The 19,245-nt window shown below is 46.7% G+C and overlaps 1 protein-coding gene across 3 annotated transcripts in view; it reads left to right on the top strand.

Annotated features, from left to right (window-relative positions):
• Positions 1-19,245, top strand: part of CIMIP4 (ciliary microtubule inner protein 4) — a 317,064-nt gene that overhangs the window by 55,784 nt on the left and 242,035 nt on the right. For all 3 annotated transcript variants that reach the window (XM_085601334.1, XM_085601335.1, XM_085601336.1), the window contains exons 4-5: positions 7,199-7,291; positions 16,612-17,132. In XM_085601334.1, coding sequence (XP_085457460.1) covers positions 7,204-7,291; positions 16,612-17,132 — 609 coding nt within the window. In that variant the 5' untranslated portion in view covers positions 7,199-7,203. The remainder of the gene's footprint in view (positions 1-7,198; positions 7,292-16,611; positions 17,133-19,245) is intronic.

Below are 19,245 nucleotides of genomic sequence, written 5' to 3'. Positions count from 1 at the left end.
CTGTCGGGCCCCCTGACCGCCGCCTCTGCTGCTCGCCTGGGCCCTCCTGCACCCTTGTGGACCTTCTTTGCTGTCACGGGTCTCGCTGCTTCCTGGAGCCGACTGCCTAGAACTGCCTCTCACCCACCGTGCAATGACCTGGAGACATACCTCTCCGGGCCTCCTTGGTTGTCGGCCGCTTGGCGCTCCTCTTGCTTGGGGCGCTTATCTTGGCGGTCTGCGGGCTCTCCCCAGGGGTGGATGGTGACCTGAGGGGGCTAGCCTAGGCGTCTGGGCCTGAGTATCGAGGGTCTGGGTGCCAGGGGGCCCCCTCCTCTCGGGGTGATTGCCTGCCCCCCCCGCCCATGTGATGGCTGGCCCCTGGTGATGATGGGCAGGACCCGCACCCTACAAACCCCTGCCTCCCACACCCAAACAACGATGGGCAAATTCACCACCGGGAACTGGGGGGGGAGGAGCCGCCACTCCGGCTCCCGCTGAGGGAGATCTATTCTCTATCCTCCAGGCCATTGGTGCGTCGCAGACATCGGTGGAGAACAAGATTGGTGACGTGCAGGTTGACATGGCCCTTATTTGGCAGGACCTGCGAAATGCCACGGCATGGATCTCGGAGGCGGAGTCGCGTCTCTCTACGGCTGAGGATGATATAGACCAGCTCAAGACCCAGGTGGCCCGTCTCCAAACTCAGACCTCGGAGCTTCACCATCGGGCCGAGGACGCCAAAAACAGGGCACGGAGGAACAACCTGCGCCTTATTGGGTTTCCCGAATGAGTGGAGCAAGGCCACGCGGACACGTTCGTGGAGACTTGGGTGCGCACATGGATGCCTAAAGACTCCCTTTCCCCATGGTTTGCTATTGAGCGTGCCCACCGCTCCCTGGCTCCCCGGCCTCCACCGGGAGCTCCCGCCCGGCCCATCATCTTGCGGATCCTCAACTACCGGGACAGGGACGTTATCCTTAGGGAGGCCCGGACGAAGGCCCCCCTGACCTTCCAGAACAGCAAGATTATGATCTTCCCAGACTACACCAGGGAGGTACAGACCCAGCGTCGCACTTATGACGAACTTAAGCAGTAACTCCGTAGTCTGGGCCTTCGCTATAGCTTTTTCTTTCCTTCCTGACTTTGAGTCATTTTTCAGGACAAGGCGTCTTTCTTTGACAGCCCCCAGGTGGCTTGGACCTGGCTCACAGAGGAGCGCCCTCTCCGGACCACCTTGGCCTCCTCTCCCGCTCGGAGGGTGCTCACACAACCCCACCTGCCTATACCTAAGTCCCAGGGGTGCCGCAACAGGTCCTGCAGGAAGGGTGCTTGCCGAGGATCAGCCTCCCGCTCCCCAGAGGGTGCGCCTCAACTGTCTCCTCCTCATACATGGCCCAGAAGATCTGAGTCTCCCAACTCCACTGTTTCCCAGATCGACCTGGATCCCGCCCCGGACCCTTCTGGAGGTTTGTGCCAGGCCCTTTCTGGCTCAGACTTGTTGCGAAGTCCTGTGCTCCGAGGTACTGGGGACGATGGTGGGAACTGACCTCAAGAGCCTGTTGCAAGATGATCGTACGCTGCTCTATTAGCAGCCCCTGCGGTGGTGCTTCCCTTTCCAGGTCCATACACATGTAGGGGTCCGCCACCTCCAGACCAAGTTCGACTACTCGTATTACCTGAACACACTGACTTCATTGTAGGCCTTGGTCTTACTGCTTACTTGTTTTTTTTTTCTTCTTTTTTCCTAGCTATTAACGATTATTTATCCGTCTACATGGAGGGGTCCATCACTGCCAGGCTTATGTTTTGCTAACCGTTTTAGCTTAGCTTTCCAATTCAGCTGCGTTGCTGATTTCTTGTTGTTTCCTTTCAGGGTGACAGATGCTTCACGTTTCGAAGTGTAGGGTGGGGGGTGTTAGGCGGAGAGGGAGGGGGGGGCAGACCGTTGTCTTCAGATGGTTTGTTGTTTTTGGCCGCCTACGGGCCGCTGTTCTTTGTTTTAATTGGCATCCATCACTGTACACGCGCCATAGCTGACGACACGGTGATTCGCATATCACGCGCACTGTATCCCAATGCTCCGGCCGGGGGTGGCCTCCCCTGGGACCCAGGTTTATCTGTATTAGTACTCCACATACAATACCCGCCCATATGATGTCCGCTCTATATAGACCCCTCCACATTGTATTGTGGAATGTTAACGGCCTACTAGACCGTATCAAGCGAACTGCAGTTCTCCTCAGCACCCAACGCCACGCACCCGACATCTTTTTTTTACAGGAAACGCACCTTTTAGCCACCCAGTGCGCTTTTCTTGCCCGCTATGGGTTCGACAGAGTCTGGCACTCAGGTTTTACTCGGGGCTCCCGGGGGGTGGCCATATTGCTTTGTAGGGGTCTCCCCTTTATTTTGTCCCGGGTTGAGAATGACGCGCAAGGCCGCTATGTGGTCCTGGTTGGCAGGATTGAGGGACACCCTCTTAATATTGTATCTCTCTATATTCCCCCCGCCGCCATGCCCGACGCGCTCCGGAGACTTATGCTCCAGGTCTCCTCCCTTCCCCAGGGCCTGATGGTTATCGGAGGCGACTTTAATGCTGTTATGCACCCCTCCCATGACGCGACAGGTGTTCCCTCTGCACCCCGCCTTGCCTCTGCTAAGCGCCTTTCTGATTGGTCCTCTGCTCTGGGTCTCTGCGACGCGTGGAGGATGTGGAATCCCCGGCGAGAGCAGTACACCCACACATCCGTGGCCCACCATACTAACTCTCGTATTGACCTGCTTCTTATGTCTGCCCTCGATTGCTCTGCACCCTGCCTTGCCTCTGCTAAGCGCCTTTCTGATTGATCCTCCGCCCCGGGTCTCTGCGACGCATGGAGGGTGTGGAATCCCCGGTGAGAGCAGTACACCCACACTTCCGTGGCCGCCCATACTCACTCCCGTATTGACCTGCTTCTGATGCCTGCCCTCGATTGCTCGTTGGTATCCGGGGCCACTATTCTGCCTAGGGGCATCTCGGATCACTCCCCTGTCTCCCTCCGGCTTGGGAATGCCCCTGCTGGTGTTCATACGGCTTGGAGAATGAATGCCTGGTTTTTGCAAGACGAGGATTTTGTTGAATTACTTGGCCGAGAACTGAAGAATTACTTCGTGCTCAACACAGGATCGGTCTCTTCACCAAGTACTCTGTGGGAGGCCGGTAAGGCCACCATACGGGGGGTGGCCAGGGGCTTAGTCCACGCGAAGCGCTCGGCTCAGGTCGCCCGTCTTGCAAAGTTGGAGGCTCATGCTGCACAGCTGGAGCTGACTCAGGGGTCTGCTGGGGGTGCTGATTCCGCCCGGCAGCTTGCACTACTTCAGGAAGAGATCTGCCAAGTCTCCCTGGAGGCTGCTAAAATGCTGTGGCGCTCTTCGTTTGCTCGGATATATGGCTGGGGAGATAAAAACGGCAAATTACACCATAACCTCATTTCCTATCCCAAGGCCGCTTGCATCATTCCCGAGGTCCACGACGGGAACGGTACCCACCATTGCACTTCACGGGCTATCGCCCAAGCCTTTGCAGAGTACTATGCCAATCTATATACGGCCCGACCCCCAGAGGCCTCACTAACTGTATTGTTGTCGGAGACAGGGACCCACCTGCCGCGTCTTCCCCAAACGATCTCAGAGACTTTGGATCTCCCCATTACTTCGGACGACGTTCACAAGGCCATTTCTCACCTACACTCCGGTAAGACGCCAGGACCGGACGGTTACCTGCAAGAATTCTATGCGACTTATCGCGAGTTGTTGGTCCCGAACTTGGTAGAATTGTTTCGCCACTTGGTAGACAAAGGGTCCTTTCCCCCCGAAACGGACGTGGCCACTATTGTGGTGCTTCCGAAGACACAGCCTCCCTCCACTGCTTGCGCAGACTATCGCCCTATTTCCCTCATTAACACCGAGGTGAAAATCTTCGCTACTGTTCTAGCCCAACGCCTCCGCTCTCTCTTACGTGATTTTGTCCACTTGGATCAATGCGGATTCATGCCTGCCCGGGGTACGCGGCACTGTATTCGCCGTCTCCACCTCGCACTTGCGCATCGCCACCGTCTCACTCCGTATCTGGCTGTGCTTTTAATCTATTTTGAAAAAGCCTTTGATACGGTGGATTGGGTTTACTTAGATGAGGTGCTGGAGGTGATGGGGTTCGGCTTGCCTTTCCGGCGCCTCACTCGCGTTCTATACTCCTGCCCTAAAGCGAATGTCCTGGTCAACGGTGTGCTGTCAAAAGCGTTTCCTATCCAAAGGGGCACTCGTCAGGGTTATCCGCTCTCGCCACTCTTATTTGCGCTGGCGATGGAGCCCCTGGCCTCCCTTATTCGCCAAGATTCCAACATTCGGGGCTGGACCTGGGACCTACTGCGGGTCGTTAACATCGCCCTATACGCTGATGACGTCCTCCTCTTTCTGGCGGACTCCGAGAACTCCGGCCCGCGCTGTTTGGAGGTCCTCTCCGCTTTCGAATGGATCTCGGGCCTTTGGCTCAACCTGGTGAAGCCCACCCTGGTTCCCCTCCACCCGTCCCGCGCCTGTTTTGATTGGCAGACAACCATCCCCCTGCGCAGGCAATCCTTCAAGTACCTGGGGATTTGGGTTGCCCTGCTCCCAGAGCTTGAGTGGGCCCTGAACATCACACCCCTAACCACCAGGGCCAGGGTGGACCTTAGGAAATGGCAACCTCTTCCTCTCAACCCCCTTGGCAGAAGTGCCCTTTTCAAAACGATGGTCCTCCCCCGGTTCTTGTATATTCTGCAGAATATTTCCTTTCACCTCCCGACGAGCTGGTTTCGCGAATTCAATGGTGTTTTTACACGTTTTTTGTGGGGGGGCAGGAGATCGCGGATGTCCCTGGCACACTGCCGCATACCTCCTTATGACGGAGGTATGGGAGTCACCAACCTTCCTCTCTATTATCTTGCCATGAAACTTATCGTGGTCCATGACTGGTTCACGGGCGGTTGGTCTGACCCGGCGTACCTGGTGGAACTTAAGGCGATGGACTTTCCGCGGCTTCAGGCTTACTTGTATGGAACCCCCGTGCCAAGAGACCTGCCCCCCGTCACTCGGTCGGTCCTCCTGGCTTGGCGCATTGCTTTGCGCTACACGAGGTGGGGTCGGAAACTTACCAGGCAGACCCCGCTGTGGTGTGGCACATGGCTGCAGGAGACCTCATCCCTCCGGGACTTTCATCGGTGGGATCACATAGGGATCTCGCTTTTCGGGGATGTTAGGGTGGGGAACCATATCAGAACTTTTGCAGACCTGCAACGGAGCTACTCTCTTCACCCCTCCCAGTTTTACAAGTTTCTGCAGCTTAGGCATGCCCTAGGGGTGCACCTATCCTCTCCCATCTCCCTTACCGAGTTTAGTCCCCTTGAGGCCCAGGTGATGATGGGTAATCTGGGTAGGGGCGGGGGATTTATCGCTCCCTCATGAACAATACCCCCACAACCTTAGACGTGCTGCGAGCCCGTTGGGAGGGTTGTCTGGGCCCCCTGGAGGAGGCGGATTAGAGGGATGCCCTCATGGCCCCTAAGACCCTGACAACTTCATCCAAGCTGCGTTTAGTCCAACTCTACTACTTACACGTGGCTTATCTCACCCCGGGGAACCTATAAAAAGCCCAGCTGTGCCCTTCCCCACCTGCGCGCATTGCAACCATGCCCCCGCGATTTCTATCATATGGTTTGGCAGTGCCCTGCCCTTGCTCCATTCTGGGTGGGTGTGGAATTGGAGCTCTCACAGACCCTAGGGTGGACCATTCCCCACGACCCATTGCGCCTGATTCTAGGCGTGTTCGATGGCCTGGACGGCTCTCGGGCCGACAAGCGTTTCCTCGGGACAGCGGTGGCATTGGCGAAGCGAGATATAGGGGCGCTATGGTCCCAGGCCAAGCCGCCCACTGTGCGGAGGTGGAGACGGGGGGTAGACTGGTGTGGGACTCAGGAGGAGCCCCTCTTTGAAGCCCGGGGCTGCCCTGAACTCTTCCGAAAGGTGTGGGGCAAATGGTTCAACCTGCTATCTTGAGGAGTGGATGCGTGTCGTCTGTCTTTTGGGTTAACTCTATGTATGATTTTACCCTGCAAATTGATTTGCCAATCTTTGTCGCTCTACATGTGAATGTACAGTATGATAATATGCTTTATTTTGATGCCAATATGAATTTGTCTAGCTATAGAGGCGCAATTCATGACTTAGTAATAGGCTTTCTCTTTAGTGGGTAGACCTCTTTCCAGTAGTTGTAAATCCTATGTATGGCGTCCAGACATAAGGGCACACTTCTTAGTATATTAGTATTATTCGAAAATGGTATCACATAGAACATGGTGCTCAAGGGTGAGGGAAGGCCACCTAAGAACCAATATAAAACCAAATGGTTTAGCAAATCCACATTACCCTGAGCACTCTAATATGTTCCAATTTTAGATTGCCCAAATTCGATATTGTATTCAATTTCCAGTCTCTTTATTATTATTCATCAGGGCTTGAGAACATCAACACGTACCACACCAGAAACATACGTGAAAGGAGCGCACTCCTCTAGCCTGATAAACAGATCAGTTGGGATCACTCCTCCCTGTATCGTATGAGATTTGTGATACGATTTGATGTGACTATGAGGACACCATATAACGTTTCAAGGTTCTCAAGCCCCGATGAAGTCGGAGGCTGATACGCCACAACGACGAAACACCTGTTGGCTGTGTTGATGGTATAGAAAATGTGATTTGTCTGGTTATACTGATGTCAATAAGCGTGAAGTTAAGGATGATAAGGAGCCTGTGGACTCAATAAAGAGGTTGGAAAATGACTATAATATCTTCACATTAATTGTAAAAATCCCCCCTTTACCTCCCACATTTACTACTAAAACATATAAGTGTGCAGACACAACACAGTTGGGGTGGAGATCTCCGCATACAAAAAGATAGGTCAGGAGTAGTCTGCTGCATGTAATTTGAGAATAGCATTTTGTAGTACATTTGCAGTCCTATTTTAGTAATACAAATTGCAGTTTTGCAAATGCACATCCATGGTTTGCGAATGGGAAAGGTCCTTCTAGCCCCAGATTATTTCTTTCCTTTTTTTCCTGAAGATTCTACCTTAGTTGTACAGAGTTGTCACTAACTTTCCCCTCTATGACTCCCCTGTTGCCTATTTACCTTCACAGGTACAATGGGAGCCACTGTACCCAGCGAGGTTGAGGGTGATTCCAATCAGGAAAAGAAGAGTCCAGACGAGAAGCTCGAGGGAGATGAACCAGGTGTGTATGAGATGTAGACTGGGGCGACTAGGTCCTGAGATCCTAGGGAAACCAGGTGCTGCAAGAGTGGTTGGCCGTCCATTCCCCACCCCAGGGTTATCAACATTCCTATGACAGATCTGCATTTCTTCATTCCTACCGCTGTCGCTCTATACAGTAGTTCTTGTCCCTGTTTTGGACTTTATTTAGGTCCTACTGTCTGTTTGCTGTCCTTTTAGTACACTTATTCCTGGTTGTCCTCCCTGTTTGTTGACTACATTCTTCCCTTCAAACAGACGTTTTGAGTACTCCAAGAGTATAATCAATAAAATGTCCAATACAAGAGTCGTCAACTTTTAGTCCGCTTTAATCCAATTCCTTAGTTCAGGGGCGGCTTTAGCACTGGTGGAGTCCTGTGCAACAATGTTTGTTGGCGCCCCACACTGATTCCCTCACTACCACCCTTTCACAGTGCCCCCTCAAGTCTCCATAATCACTCTCTCTCACATGTATTTAATTAGTTGTATGGCACCTGCTATACCAGTGTAGGGTGTCAGAGCACTTTACATCACACACACACTACACAGAGACAATCAGTTCAGTTCATAAACTTTATTCGGGTAGCTAGGTACCCATAAAAGCACAGCATCATTGCAAATTAAATGGCAAGCGGAGAGTTAGAAATACATGGGAATAAGAAAATACAATGATGTAACCATAACATTTTAGTAAATTGGGTAACAAGTTAAAAAGAACTTCATTGGTAATACATAAATAAATTACTGTTATGTAAAACATTATATCATCCTGCAGTTATACATAAATGATCAATCATAATAATTTCTCATGGATCCGGCATGCTCTTTACGTGCTCTAGTGGCGATTCTCAAAAATGTACTTATACGAAAAATCAACTCTTCGTCAGCCAGGGAAACTAGACACGAGTAAGCATTATCCAGACTAATGGGCCTTCTCTTTTTAAAAAATGGATATAAGAGCCACTTTATATATTTTATATAATATTTACAGAAAAATAAAAAATGTAAAATTGATTGGCTACTCCCCCCATCACAAGGACATGGTACGTGATCAAGGTTGGGGTGGTAACCAAGAGGGAAACACAGTGCAAATCTAACAGTTCCTGCTCTTAAGCGGAATAGTAGGCTCCTTTCGCAATGACTCATGGATAGGGTCAGATATGTAGGTAGGGGATGGTGATATTGTTCAATGGACATGTAACTGAGAACAGAAGATTTCTTAGATTCCAAACCAATCCTTTCTGTGTTATATAAATAATAGAGGGCATCTCTAAGCTCCTTTTTGGGCACAGTTTCAGCTGTACTTGGGTTTAAAAAGATACATTCTTTGTTGACACTGCACAAGCTTTGGTGCACTCCAATCAACCAGGGAATATCCATCCCTTTATCACACTTAACACAGTCGTTAATAATCTCTATAGTGACGGAGGCTGCCTGATTCTTCCAAACTGATAACCAAAAAATAGCAGGTCGGGCATGTATAAAATCCGACATAAAGTTAAGAATAAGTTCTTTGTAACAAATATATTGTGGGGTGGAGATTGGAATGCCCAGCAGTTTCCTGCAGAACCTATCTTCCTACTGAATACAGGAACTGTTTGCAATAACCCAAATCTCCGCCCCATACGTGGCCACAGGAACGCACTGTAATTAAAAAAAAAATTGAATAGCTAAAATAGCACTAGTGGCCTTTGGGCAGGGAAGGCTAAGTATTGAATTGATGGGCTTTGAGAACTTGCTCCTGGAGTGAGTAAGATGCTCAGTCCAGGAGCCGTTCGCAGCAAAGACCAACCCAAGATAAGGGAATGTGCGGGTACTTGTCAATTTCTGACTACCCACAACAATGGAGCTTAGCTGACGCTTCCTAGGACCACAGGACATTAAAAATGTTTTTTTTAAATTAACACATAGATCCAAACTATCCATATGCTTGACAAAAGTCTGTACTAAAATGCGCAGGGAATTCGGGGTGCGGCCTATGAGGACCGCATCGTCTGCGTATAGTAACACAGGAAGAGTTTTCCCATTGGTTATGGGGACATCGAGAGTCGAGGTTTTTAGCGAATTATTCAGCCCATTGATGTAAATAATAAAAAGGAGGGGGGCCAAGACACAGCCCTGTCTGATCCCCCTTCCTACCTTAATGGCTCCCGAGACCTCTCCACCCATGCCAATCCTCACCTGCGCCTGGAGGTCTTTGTGAAGGTATGCTAGAAAATGTACCAGAGGCTCATCCAGCCCATATGCCAAAAGGATAGTCCAGAGCTTTGACCTATTAACAAGTTCAAATGCAGAGGACAAATCCATAAAGGCCAAATAGATCGGGGACTTCCGCGCAATGGTATATTTCCCAATGACGAGATTGAGCCATTGTTCATTTGTACCCACCTTACTACGGAAGCCTAACTGACAGGGCTCTAAAATGCCATTTTCCTCTGACCAGCCGAAGATCTTATTGTATAAGACTCTTCCCAGTATTTTTAGAGTGTTGTCAATTAGTGAGATCGGCCTATAAATACTAGGCTGGGACCGATCCCCCTTTTTAAAAATTGGAACTATGATACTCTTAGCCAACGTATCTGGTAGCGTGGCGTGGGTTAGGCTATTAAAAACATTCAAAAGTAACGGGGCCCAGAAATCTGGTTTCCATTTTATCAAATCAATTGGCAGCCCATCAGGGCCAGATGCTTTATTCCCGATGCTCTGATGGATAGCCTCTTCTACTTCAGAGATAGTTAACTCTATGTTGGACAGTGGGCCGAAATCATACTGATCTGTCTCTAATGAGGGGGTAGCATACATTTTTGAGAAATGGTTTTCCCAAGACTCACTAGAGATATTACAACTGATGGGGGTTAGTAGTTGACCCATCAATCGGAGGTCCCTTACTGCGGACCAGAAAATATTACCCTTTTTTATAGTTGCGGCCTATGATAGGACTTCCCAGCGTTCGTTTAAGAGAGCTCTTTTCCTGTTTGAAATCGCTGTGTTATATTTCCGCCTTGCCAATTAAACATCTATGGCACACCTTGGATTAGATGACAATGCCCTGTAGAGGTTCCTATTAGCCATTGAGCACTCACGGTCGAACCATCTAGGGTTATTTCCTGCTGGAAGGGCAGGTTTCGACAGGAGAGTTTTGGTGGCCAGACAGAGTTTAGAGAAATCCTGAACTACCTCTGTGTGTGCGGTTTGTAATGACAAGCAGGAATTGATAAGATGCATGTTGCCCTTAACTAGTGTTTTAAACAGTTTGCCACTATCAACGCCCTTCCATATTAGCCTTAAGTTGTCGGTTGAGGGCGTGAGGTTTTTGGCCCCGCATTTAGAAGGAAACACGGGCCGGGGTGCCGATCTCAATACTGTTTTAATAGGGTTGTGATCCCCATGATCCGTAGCAATGACCTCTGCAGCTATTAGTTGATCTTCAAGAGAGGGGGAAATAAAAATAAAATCAATAATTGAACAGCATCCTCTTCCCCTGAATGTTGGTAATTTGTGGTTGGTGACATTGGCACCAGCCACCAGATCCATAACATTGGCCAAATTATATGATCTTAAGAGCATTGCTAGCTCTGCACCCCTACGGAAAGGGGGACCAAAGTTGCTTATCTCCACGTCATGCTCCATATCAGTGAGTTTAGCATTAAAGTCTCCCCCCAAGAGGATCCCAATAGGCCTCTCTGTGCTTTGCTGGCTATCTAAATTAGAAATAAAATCAAAGAGCCCAATAAAGTTCCTATTAGGGACAGAGTGGAAATCATTGTTATAAAAATTTACCAGATAGAAACAAACTCTCCTTTTAAAAAACACAACTTGATAGTTTTTACTATTAGTTGGTAGAGCCTTAAAACTGCCTCCAGCAGCCACATTGATCCCAATAAATAGGCCGCCTGATGGTCTGCCCGATTTGGGGCTTGAGGCTACAACACTAAAACAGTGAAACCCTTCGATATATAAGTCATCAGTAGCCCAGGTCTCCTGGAACATGACTACGTCTTGTTCCTTTATTATTCGCAGCCAGTCCTGATCGCCAAGCCTGGATTGTTACCCCGCTACATTCCAATTTAGGATGCTCAGGTCAGTTCCCCTATTAGCCCTAATTAGAGCTGGCTTGTCATTTTGAGATGGGAGTATGGTACCTAGATGATCCTCCTCATAATCCTGTGTATTAGTCATCAAAAGTGGTTGTCAGTCCTGGGCATCTAGGCTAGATAGTGCATGAAACCTATTGGCTGCCAGAGGTAGTGCGTAAACATCCCTAAACGTTATGGATGGTGGTTTATAAAAGTAGCATAAAGGGAGTGAACAAATGCCAGTGCTTTGTGTGAAAGATTGCTCTCAAACACTCAATAAACGATGCACTATTTGCAGTCTATGGAAATTGAGGACGATACAATCACCGTTAATGTTCTTATCCAATTGGCCAACCCAACCTACTCTCCTTGCCATGATGATTTCATTCATAGAGGAAGGGTGAAAACCTTTGTGTTTACATAACCAATCTACAGACTTGTTGCGGAGACCTGCCCAAGACTCCCTCTGGCCCCCAGCAAGATTAGGAACAACGGCCAGAACTAGCACATAAGGACTGGAGACCGGGGGTAGACTCAGGACATCAGTGTTTGGGCTCAAGCGTATGCCCCTAGAACAATCCGTAACATCTCTACTTGGGTCAGCCGCAATAACACCATGCTGTGACTGGTTATAATTAACGCTCCCTAGGGACAAATTTAGGTTATTTGCATTATGCACTTGTGGCATATCTTGGCTTTCCCTCTGCGCAGGAGTGGGGTTCGACACAGGAAATTCATTTGGGTTACAACAAGGTACACAAGGATTGGCAGGGGGAACATCCAGAGGAGAGACAGTACCCATCAATTGCGAATCAGGACCATATTTGTTAACCACAGATGTTATAGGGTTCCCCCCCCACATCATTAACAACATGGTTCAACTTTCTACCTCTTAGATTGTCTATAACAGAGTCCAGATGCTTTAATTTTCCCCAAAGCAGATCAACATTTTTATCGATCACATCCTTAATGTTAGCCAGCGTAGTTACAAGTACTTTCATTGCAGGCCCTGCAAGTGTGGCTTCCCCGACGGCGCCTATGTTAACCTCATTACACAATAATTCTGCAGTGATGTCTGTCTAGGTAGCTACTGAGTTTGTAGTAACAGCCACATGATCATTTGAGCTGCTAACGGATTGACAACCTTTTGCATTTTTGGTTTTAGTCTTAGCAATGCACAGAGACAATCAATCATAGGTGTGTAAATCAGTGTATAGAAAATGTTACATAAGCCAGAAGACTACAAGGTGTAGGAGTCACATGTCATCCATACTGGTAGACATCTTAGTTTAAGAGTGCTTGGTCTGGAGAAGCACAGACTCAGAATTGAAAACATATCCCCGTGGTTTGGGGTTACATTTAATAATAGAGATTTTTTATTCTTACCAAAATGAACCCTTTTTGAAACATTAGAATAATGAAAGACAGGGGATAAACCATAATGCTCTAATCTGTATGTTTGCAGTTTGCATGCAGCTCTTTGATAGTTATTAGCTCATTGTTCTATGTTAGGATTTTAACATCTACACTGCCAGTAACAAAAGGATCTCTCTGTCAAAAGCACTGACTAATTTAAAATATATGCACTCTCTGATCTGCATGGTACACATTTTTGGCAGCAGGCATATAAACCCTCTGTGCTACCATAAAATGAGTTAAAACTTCCACTAGACAAAACTCCTTCTCCCTCCAGGAAGAACATGAATCACTGTAGTTATCTTGACATTTTTATTGCCGTATGAGAATTGCCGGAGGCTAGCAATGAAGAAGCAGCAGGTTCTTCTAAAGCTATAAAATACTTCCAAGGACGGCGCCCCCTTAAAGAGTCAGCACCCGGTGCGGTGGCACTGGTCGCACCGCCCTAAAGCCGGCCCTGCCTTAGTTCAAGCCAAAAGGGAATTCTCATGTACATCCAATCAAAACAGCAGTGGTACACATAAGACTTTCAGCCAACATGTGTTTTGCAAATTAGCAATTTGTGCCTTGACTTCTGCAGGGCTGTAAGTGTTTAAGCGAACAATCTAAGTTACAATTTTATAGTTCAATTACAAATGATCACTGTCACCCACCACAGATGTCAGAGTAATCAAAGAGATCCAATAATGGGAGGGCTTATGTACCGAAAACAATTGCTTACCAACACAAATAAGAACACTTAACCTTCAATTGTAAAAGTGAGACCAAATGAACATAGGAATACCATATTGTGCTAGTATAATTATAGTTGCTCATAGAATACCCCCCTAAAAACGAGGTATGTGAGGGAATAGTAAAATAAGACAAAGAAAGGTAAAAACTACAACCCCCCCGCATGCAGTACTCCCATATCCAGGTATTTGACCTCCGTGCAAAAGTGTGCTCTTAATTAAGGTAAGAAAAATCAAGGCAAATAACAATAATGACCTTAGTGTAGAAAATACAATATACCTCTTATATTGAAGAGGCTCATGATCTGGGGACCGTGATTCCAGCATTCAAAAGTAATCTCTACATAAATAAGAGCAAAAAGCAAAGGAAACTCTAATAAGTCCTCAATACAGCATGTAACGCAAACCGCATTAAAAGACATCACTGACAACGTCAAGCCTAATTAGGCTAACGTAAAAATATAACGTGTAAAATCTCATAAGACCGATGTGACCAGCGGCATAGCACTAAACAACAGGGAAGGTAAGCAAAGCAGAAAGAGTAAATTCGAAATCTCATCACCTCAGAACAGACGCAAGTTATACAGACTAACAGCGTTTAACACAGGATATATCATTAATCCATCCCATAGAAGGCATATAAATCTCTTTAGAAAAGCGTAATCCGAATATAAAGAATCATCACAATGTAATTAATCTTGAGGAGACTGAAATCTGACTCAAAATGCATGTTGGAAAATATACCTAATAATTGGAAGACCAAGTCCTGTAAGATGCTTATTATCTATGGACGAGAGGAAAAGTCATAGCACAAAGGACAATAAAATAGCAGGCATGATCCAAATAAATGTACTGTAAGAATGTGAAGTAGCACCTGCGGGGAGGTGTCCTCGTGTATATCGGCGTGGACCATGAGCGCCGTATTGGGAGCTCTACATATATATATATATATATATATATATATATATATATATATCCACGCTCCACGTCTCCCCTTCTTTTAGAAAAGACACAGCACTCGCGGGGGAGAGTCAAAGATTTATTTACGACTCACAGCGCTAAAAACCAGACGCGTTTCGGGTATGCCTTTCTCAATGGTTTACAGGCACAACGGAAGCCGCCATATTTATGTCACATTGCCACATCTCACATGCAACAACAGCAACAAGGGACAAACATGTCCCCGTAATCGCTAGCGCCATATCCTTTTTACGGATCACGTGAACGGGATGAACGGAATATATATAGAGTTCTCAATATGGCGCTCCTGGCCCACGCCGATATACACAATGAGCTACTTCACATTCTTACAGTACATTTATATGGATCATGTCTGCTCTTTCATTGTCCTTTGTGCTATGACTGTATCTCTTGGTCATAGATAATACGCATGTTACAGGACTTGGTCTACCAATTATTAGGTGTATATTCCGACGTGCATTTTGACTCGGATTTCAGTCTCCTCAAGATTATCTACATTGTGATGATTCTTTATATTCGGATTACGCTTTTCTAAAGAGATTTATATGCCTTCTATGGGATGGATTAATGATATATCCTGTGTTAACCGCTGTTAGTTTGCATAAATTGCGTCTGTTCTGAGGTAATGAGATTTTGAATTTACTCTTTTTGCTTTGCCTACCTTCCTTCTTGTTTATTGCTATGCTGCTGGTCACATGTCTTATGAGACTTTACATTTTATATTTTTACATTAGTGATATTAGGCTTGACGTTGTCAGTGATGTCTTTTAATGCGGATCGCGTTACATGTTGTATTAAGGACTGATAAGAGTTTCCTTTGTTTTTGCTCTTATTTATGTAGAGATTACTTTAAACTGCTGAAATTACAGTTCCCAGATCACGAGCCTCTTCAAAATGAGAGTAATATCGTATTTTCTACGTTCAGGTCATTATTGTTATTTGCCTTGTTTTTTCTATGGAGGTCAAGCGCCTGGACATGGGAGTATTGCATGCTGAGGGTTGTAGTTTTTTCCTTTCTTGGTCATATTTTATTTTTCTCTCACATACCTCGTGTTTATGGAGGTATTCTATGAGCAGCTAGAATTATACTAGCACAATATGGTTTTCCTCTGTTTTATTTGGTTTCACTTTTACAATTGAACGTTATTAAGTGTTCTTATTTGCGCTGGTAAGCAATTTGTTCGGTACCATTATTGCACCTCTTTGATTACTCTGATACCTGTGGTAGGTGACGGTGAGCATTTGAAATTAAGCTATGAAATTGTAACTTATATTGTTCGCTTAAATACTTTCAGCCCTGAAGAAGTCGAGGTACACATGTTGGCTAAAAGTCTTATCTGACCACTGCTGTTTCAATTGGATGCACATGAGAAATCCGTTTTGTCTTGAACTAAGAAATTGGATTAAAATGGACTATAAATTTATGACTCTTGGATTAGACATTTTATTGTGTATGCACTTGGAGTACTCAAAACATCAGTTTGCAGTTAATGACCTTCGTTTTCTTTGGAGGGTTATATATGGGTTGTTTTGGTAGCCAACCCTTTTTCTAGAGCACCTTTTACTCATGGGACAATTTGCTACTCTCTCCCTTATACATTGTAGACTACCCTGTTTCTCTGTATCCTGGCTCCCAAGTTTTTGTTGTGTTTCAGGACATTCCTCCCTTGCCTGCTCATATTTCTCATTCTTTCTCGTTTCATATCTTAATTCCTTCTTCAGTTTTTCTTATTTTTTGTTCTGCCTAATAGTTCCTGTCTACATTCCTCCCTCAATTGATTTTATTTTGGGTTCTATTGCCAGTTTCCTATTGTATTTGTTCCAATGCTGCTGTTTTTCCTGGTAGTCATTCCTCTGTTGCACGTATACGCCTGTTTGCTGGCTCTATCCCTGCCTCAGCTGCTCTTATTCTTGCCACTTTAGTGTCTTTGTCTGGGGTCCCTCACATACAACTAAATCTGCCCAAAGCCTTGCCTACCTTTTAGAGACATTGGGTTGCTTCAGTAGTTCTTTGCAACAGTCCCTGCCTTAAATACAGCCCTTGATGCCTGCAAGGGAACCTTTAACTCATGCCAGTCTCTCATTCTTTCCCTTCCCAGAGGATCTCCCGGAAGAGTTAAAGTGCAGCAGCTATGGTGACCTGACTGCAGTGTCCAACCCTGCCGCCTGCAGCATACGTATAGATTCCTCCTCTCCACTACAAGCCCTGCGCAATTTTGCCAGAACCCCTGAGAAACGTGTGATAATCTCCAAAAAGGAAGAGGAGAAGAAGGAGACGAAGGAGGAAGAGGAAGAGGAAGAGAAGAAGGTGACAGTGGAAGTGGAAGTGGAAATGGAGGAAAATGTCATCAACAGCAATGAGGAGCCAGAAGCAAGTGACCAGACCCTCGATCCCAGCTCTGACAACACCAACAACGAGGTGCCGATGGTGCGCTCTTGCTCACTGGGCGAAGCCAAGGCACGGGAAGCTCGCAGCAAGGTGGTCGTACAGTACCCAGTGAAGAAGGACCACAGTGAAGAGGAGGTGGTGCCAGATGAGACTGATGAAGATGAGTTTCCAGATGACACCCAGAATAAGCCTGGGCACAGCAATTTGGAGTCACCAATTCCCAAGGAGCAGGTAATGGAATGGCCAGGGATCCGTTTCATTGTTTAAATGGAGTAACTGTTAAGGGAACTTCTTGTGTAGATGCTGGTAGTCCTCACTCCTAGGGATGTGCATAATTATTTATGTCAACACCACTATGTTCGACAGTTAAGTCACTTTGAGTCCATAGACCTATGAACAAGAGCCACCCTCTGCCTCTCTCTGTATGAATCCCTTCAGATACAGACAACTGAGAGGGTGTTTACCTTAGTGAACTAAAACTGGAGCCCCAGACTTCCCAGGGCTTGAGAGCCAAAACTCTAGTGACCACTGAACACACTTCTTGATTAGAAGTTCTCCATTGTTTGTGGCCAGTGGGTCAATTATTCCACAACACCTGCCATCAGTGGTGACCTGTTATAATCTTGAGAAGATGCAATCCACCAGCCCAATCATGTCAATGACCACATGGCACACTTTTTTGCAAAACTAAAATGTTTGTATCAGGACATCCTATGTTTCTTCTCCGTGTCTTCATCTCATACACATCCCTCTTCAGTGATCCCATGCTTCAGGAGCGTATAGGCATAACATTTAAAGGTTTTCCACCAAAACATTTTAATAGAAAAATAGGTAATATCTACATTTAACCTTCCATTAAAGTCTATTCAATCACTACACCCAAAACTGAGACTGCCCTCCAGTGTTTCAGACTCAGACTCTGTGATTGAGATCTGATGAGGCCTAGGTGTCCAAAGTCAGCCCTTTTTCTGGGAGCAGAATCCCACATTTATAAAATTGATTTTTAGAACACTCTTACTGGGAATTTTTGTTTCACCAAATTTACTTAATTTCTTCAAATGTTACAATATAATTTTGTCTCTCTTTCCAAAACTTGCCAGCCAATTCTTGAAGATTTTTAGCCTTCACATAGGAGACAGGTCAAATTTCCCACCAAATAATATTTTGTGAGATTTTCCCCACCTGTTTTTTAGGATTAAATCGGTTTTTAATTGAGTTTTTATCACTAAGTAAGAAAAACAACACTCTCCCACAACCAATGGGGTCAACAAGTTTAAAAGGACAGAGGGAAGTTGGGAAAGGGGAGGATCGAAAGGAAACAATGGGAGGGAGAAGGACAGAGAGAAATAGAAGCAATGGGATGCGTATATGCAGTCACTTTGAGTAGCCATGTTTAGACACCGTCTCGGCTCACTGACGAATCAAGGTGACCTGCAACCATCCACAGTAAGACGGAGTACCTCTACGTACACTGGGCAAGAGAGTTCTCGAAAGGTATGAGATAGAAATTTCAGGCATGGCCCCCAGGTCTTTTCAAAGGTAGGGATAGTATGTTCCACAATAGAGGTCAACTTCTCCATACTGAGTAGATCCTACAGCTTGTGCAGTCAGTCTGTTTGGGAGGGTATGATTTCAGTACCCCATTTAGATAGTAAAACGTGTTTGGTGGCACAAAGTGCCAGGGTAATAGCCCTCCCTCTCATCGACTTCAATTGGTACGTTAGTCGGTTCAGGAGGCCTAACAGTATGTAACTTGGGAAGCGGAGTAGGTCGGCGGCAAACATCTGATCAATGTCCGCAAGCACTTCTGTCCCGTAGCGGTGTAGTTTAGGGCAGTGTGTGAGAGTGTCAGACGCACCACAGTGGCACCAGCATCAATTGTCATACCCCCTTCTCCATGGAACTACGCATGAGGATGTGAAATACCAAAAGTGAGTACGCTTGAGGAGAGTTTTTCTGTCTGACATGCTGCAGGCACACTGCAAAATGTCCAACTATTCTTTGTCTAAGAATTTTCGTTCACACTCTGTCTCTCATCGTGTTCAGCTGGAGAGGTCAAGGCGCTCAAAGCCCTGTGCAAAAATGTGTAAATATCCGAGAGGAGGTGCTGGTCATCCCGCTGAGATAGGGGTCATTGGTCGAAGGGAGTGAGCGGTCTGCTTGAGTGAGGAAGCACCTGCAGGAGCGTCATCAAATGGCGAATCGTAATACAGTGCCAATACTCTGTATCAGGCAATCTGAAACCTCTTTGCAGCAGTGGGCAGTCTAAGAGGCCGCGAACGTCGAAGAGGTCCCCTATCCTCTTACTGTTGGTCTCCTGCCAATAGAGGAAAGATTCTCCATG

The sequence above is a fragment of the Triturus cristatus genome, chromosome 4_2, assembly GCF_964204655.1.
Source record: "Triturus cristatus chromosome 4_2, aTriCri1.1, whole genome shotgun sequence".
Lineage (NCBI taxonomy): Eukaryota > Metazoa > Chordata > Amphibia > Caudata > Salamandridae > Triturus > Triturus cristatus.
Note: the sequence above shows the minus strand (reverse complement) of the source record. Positions and strands in the feature narration are given on the sequence as shown.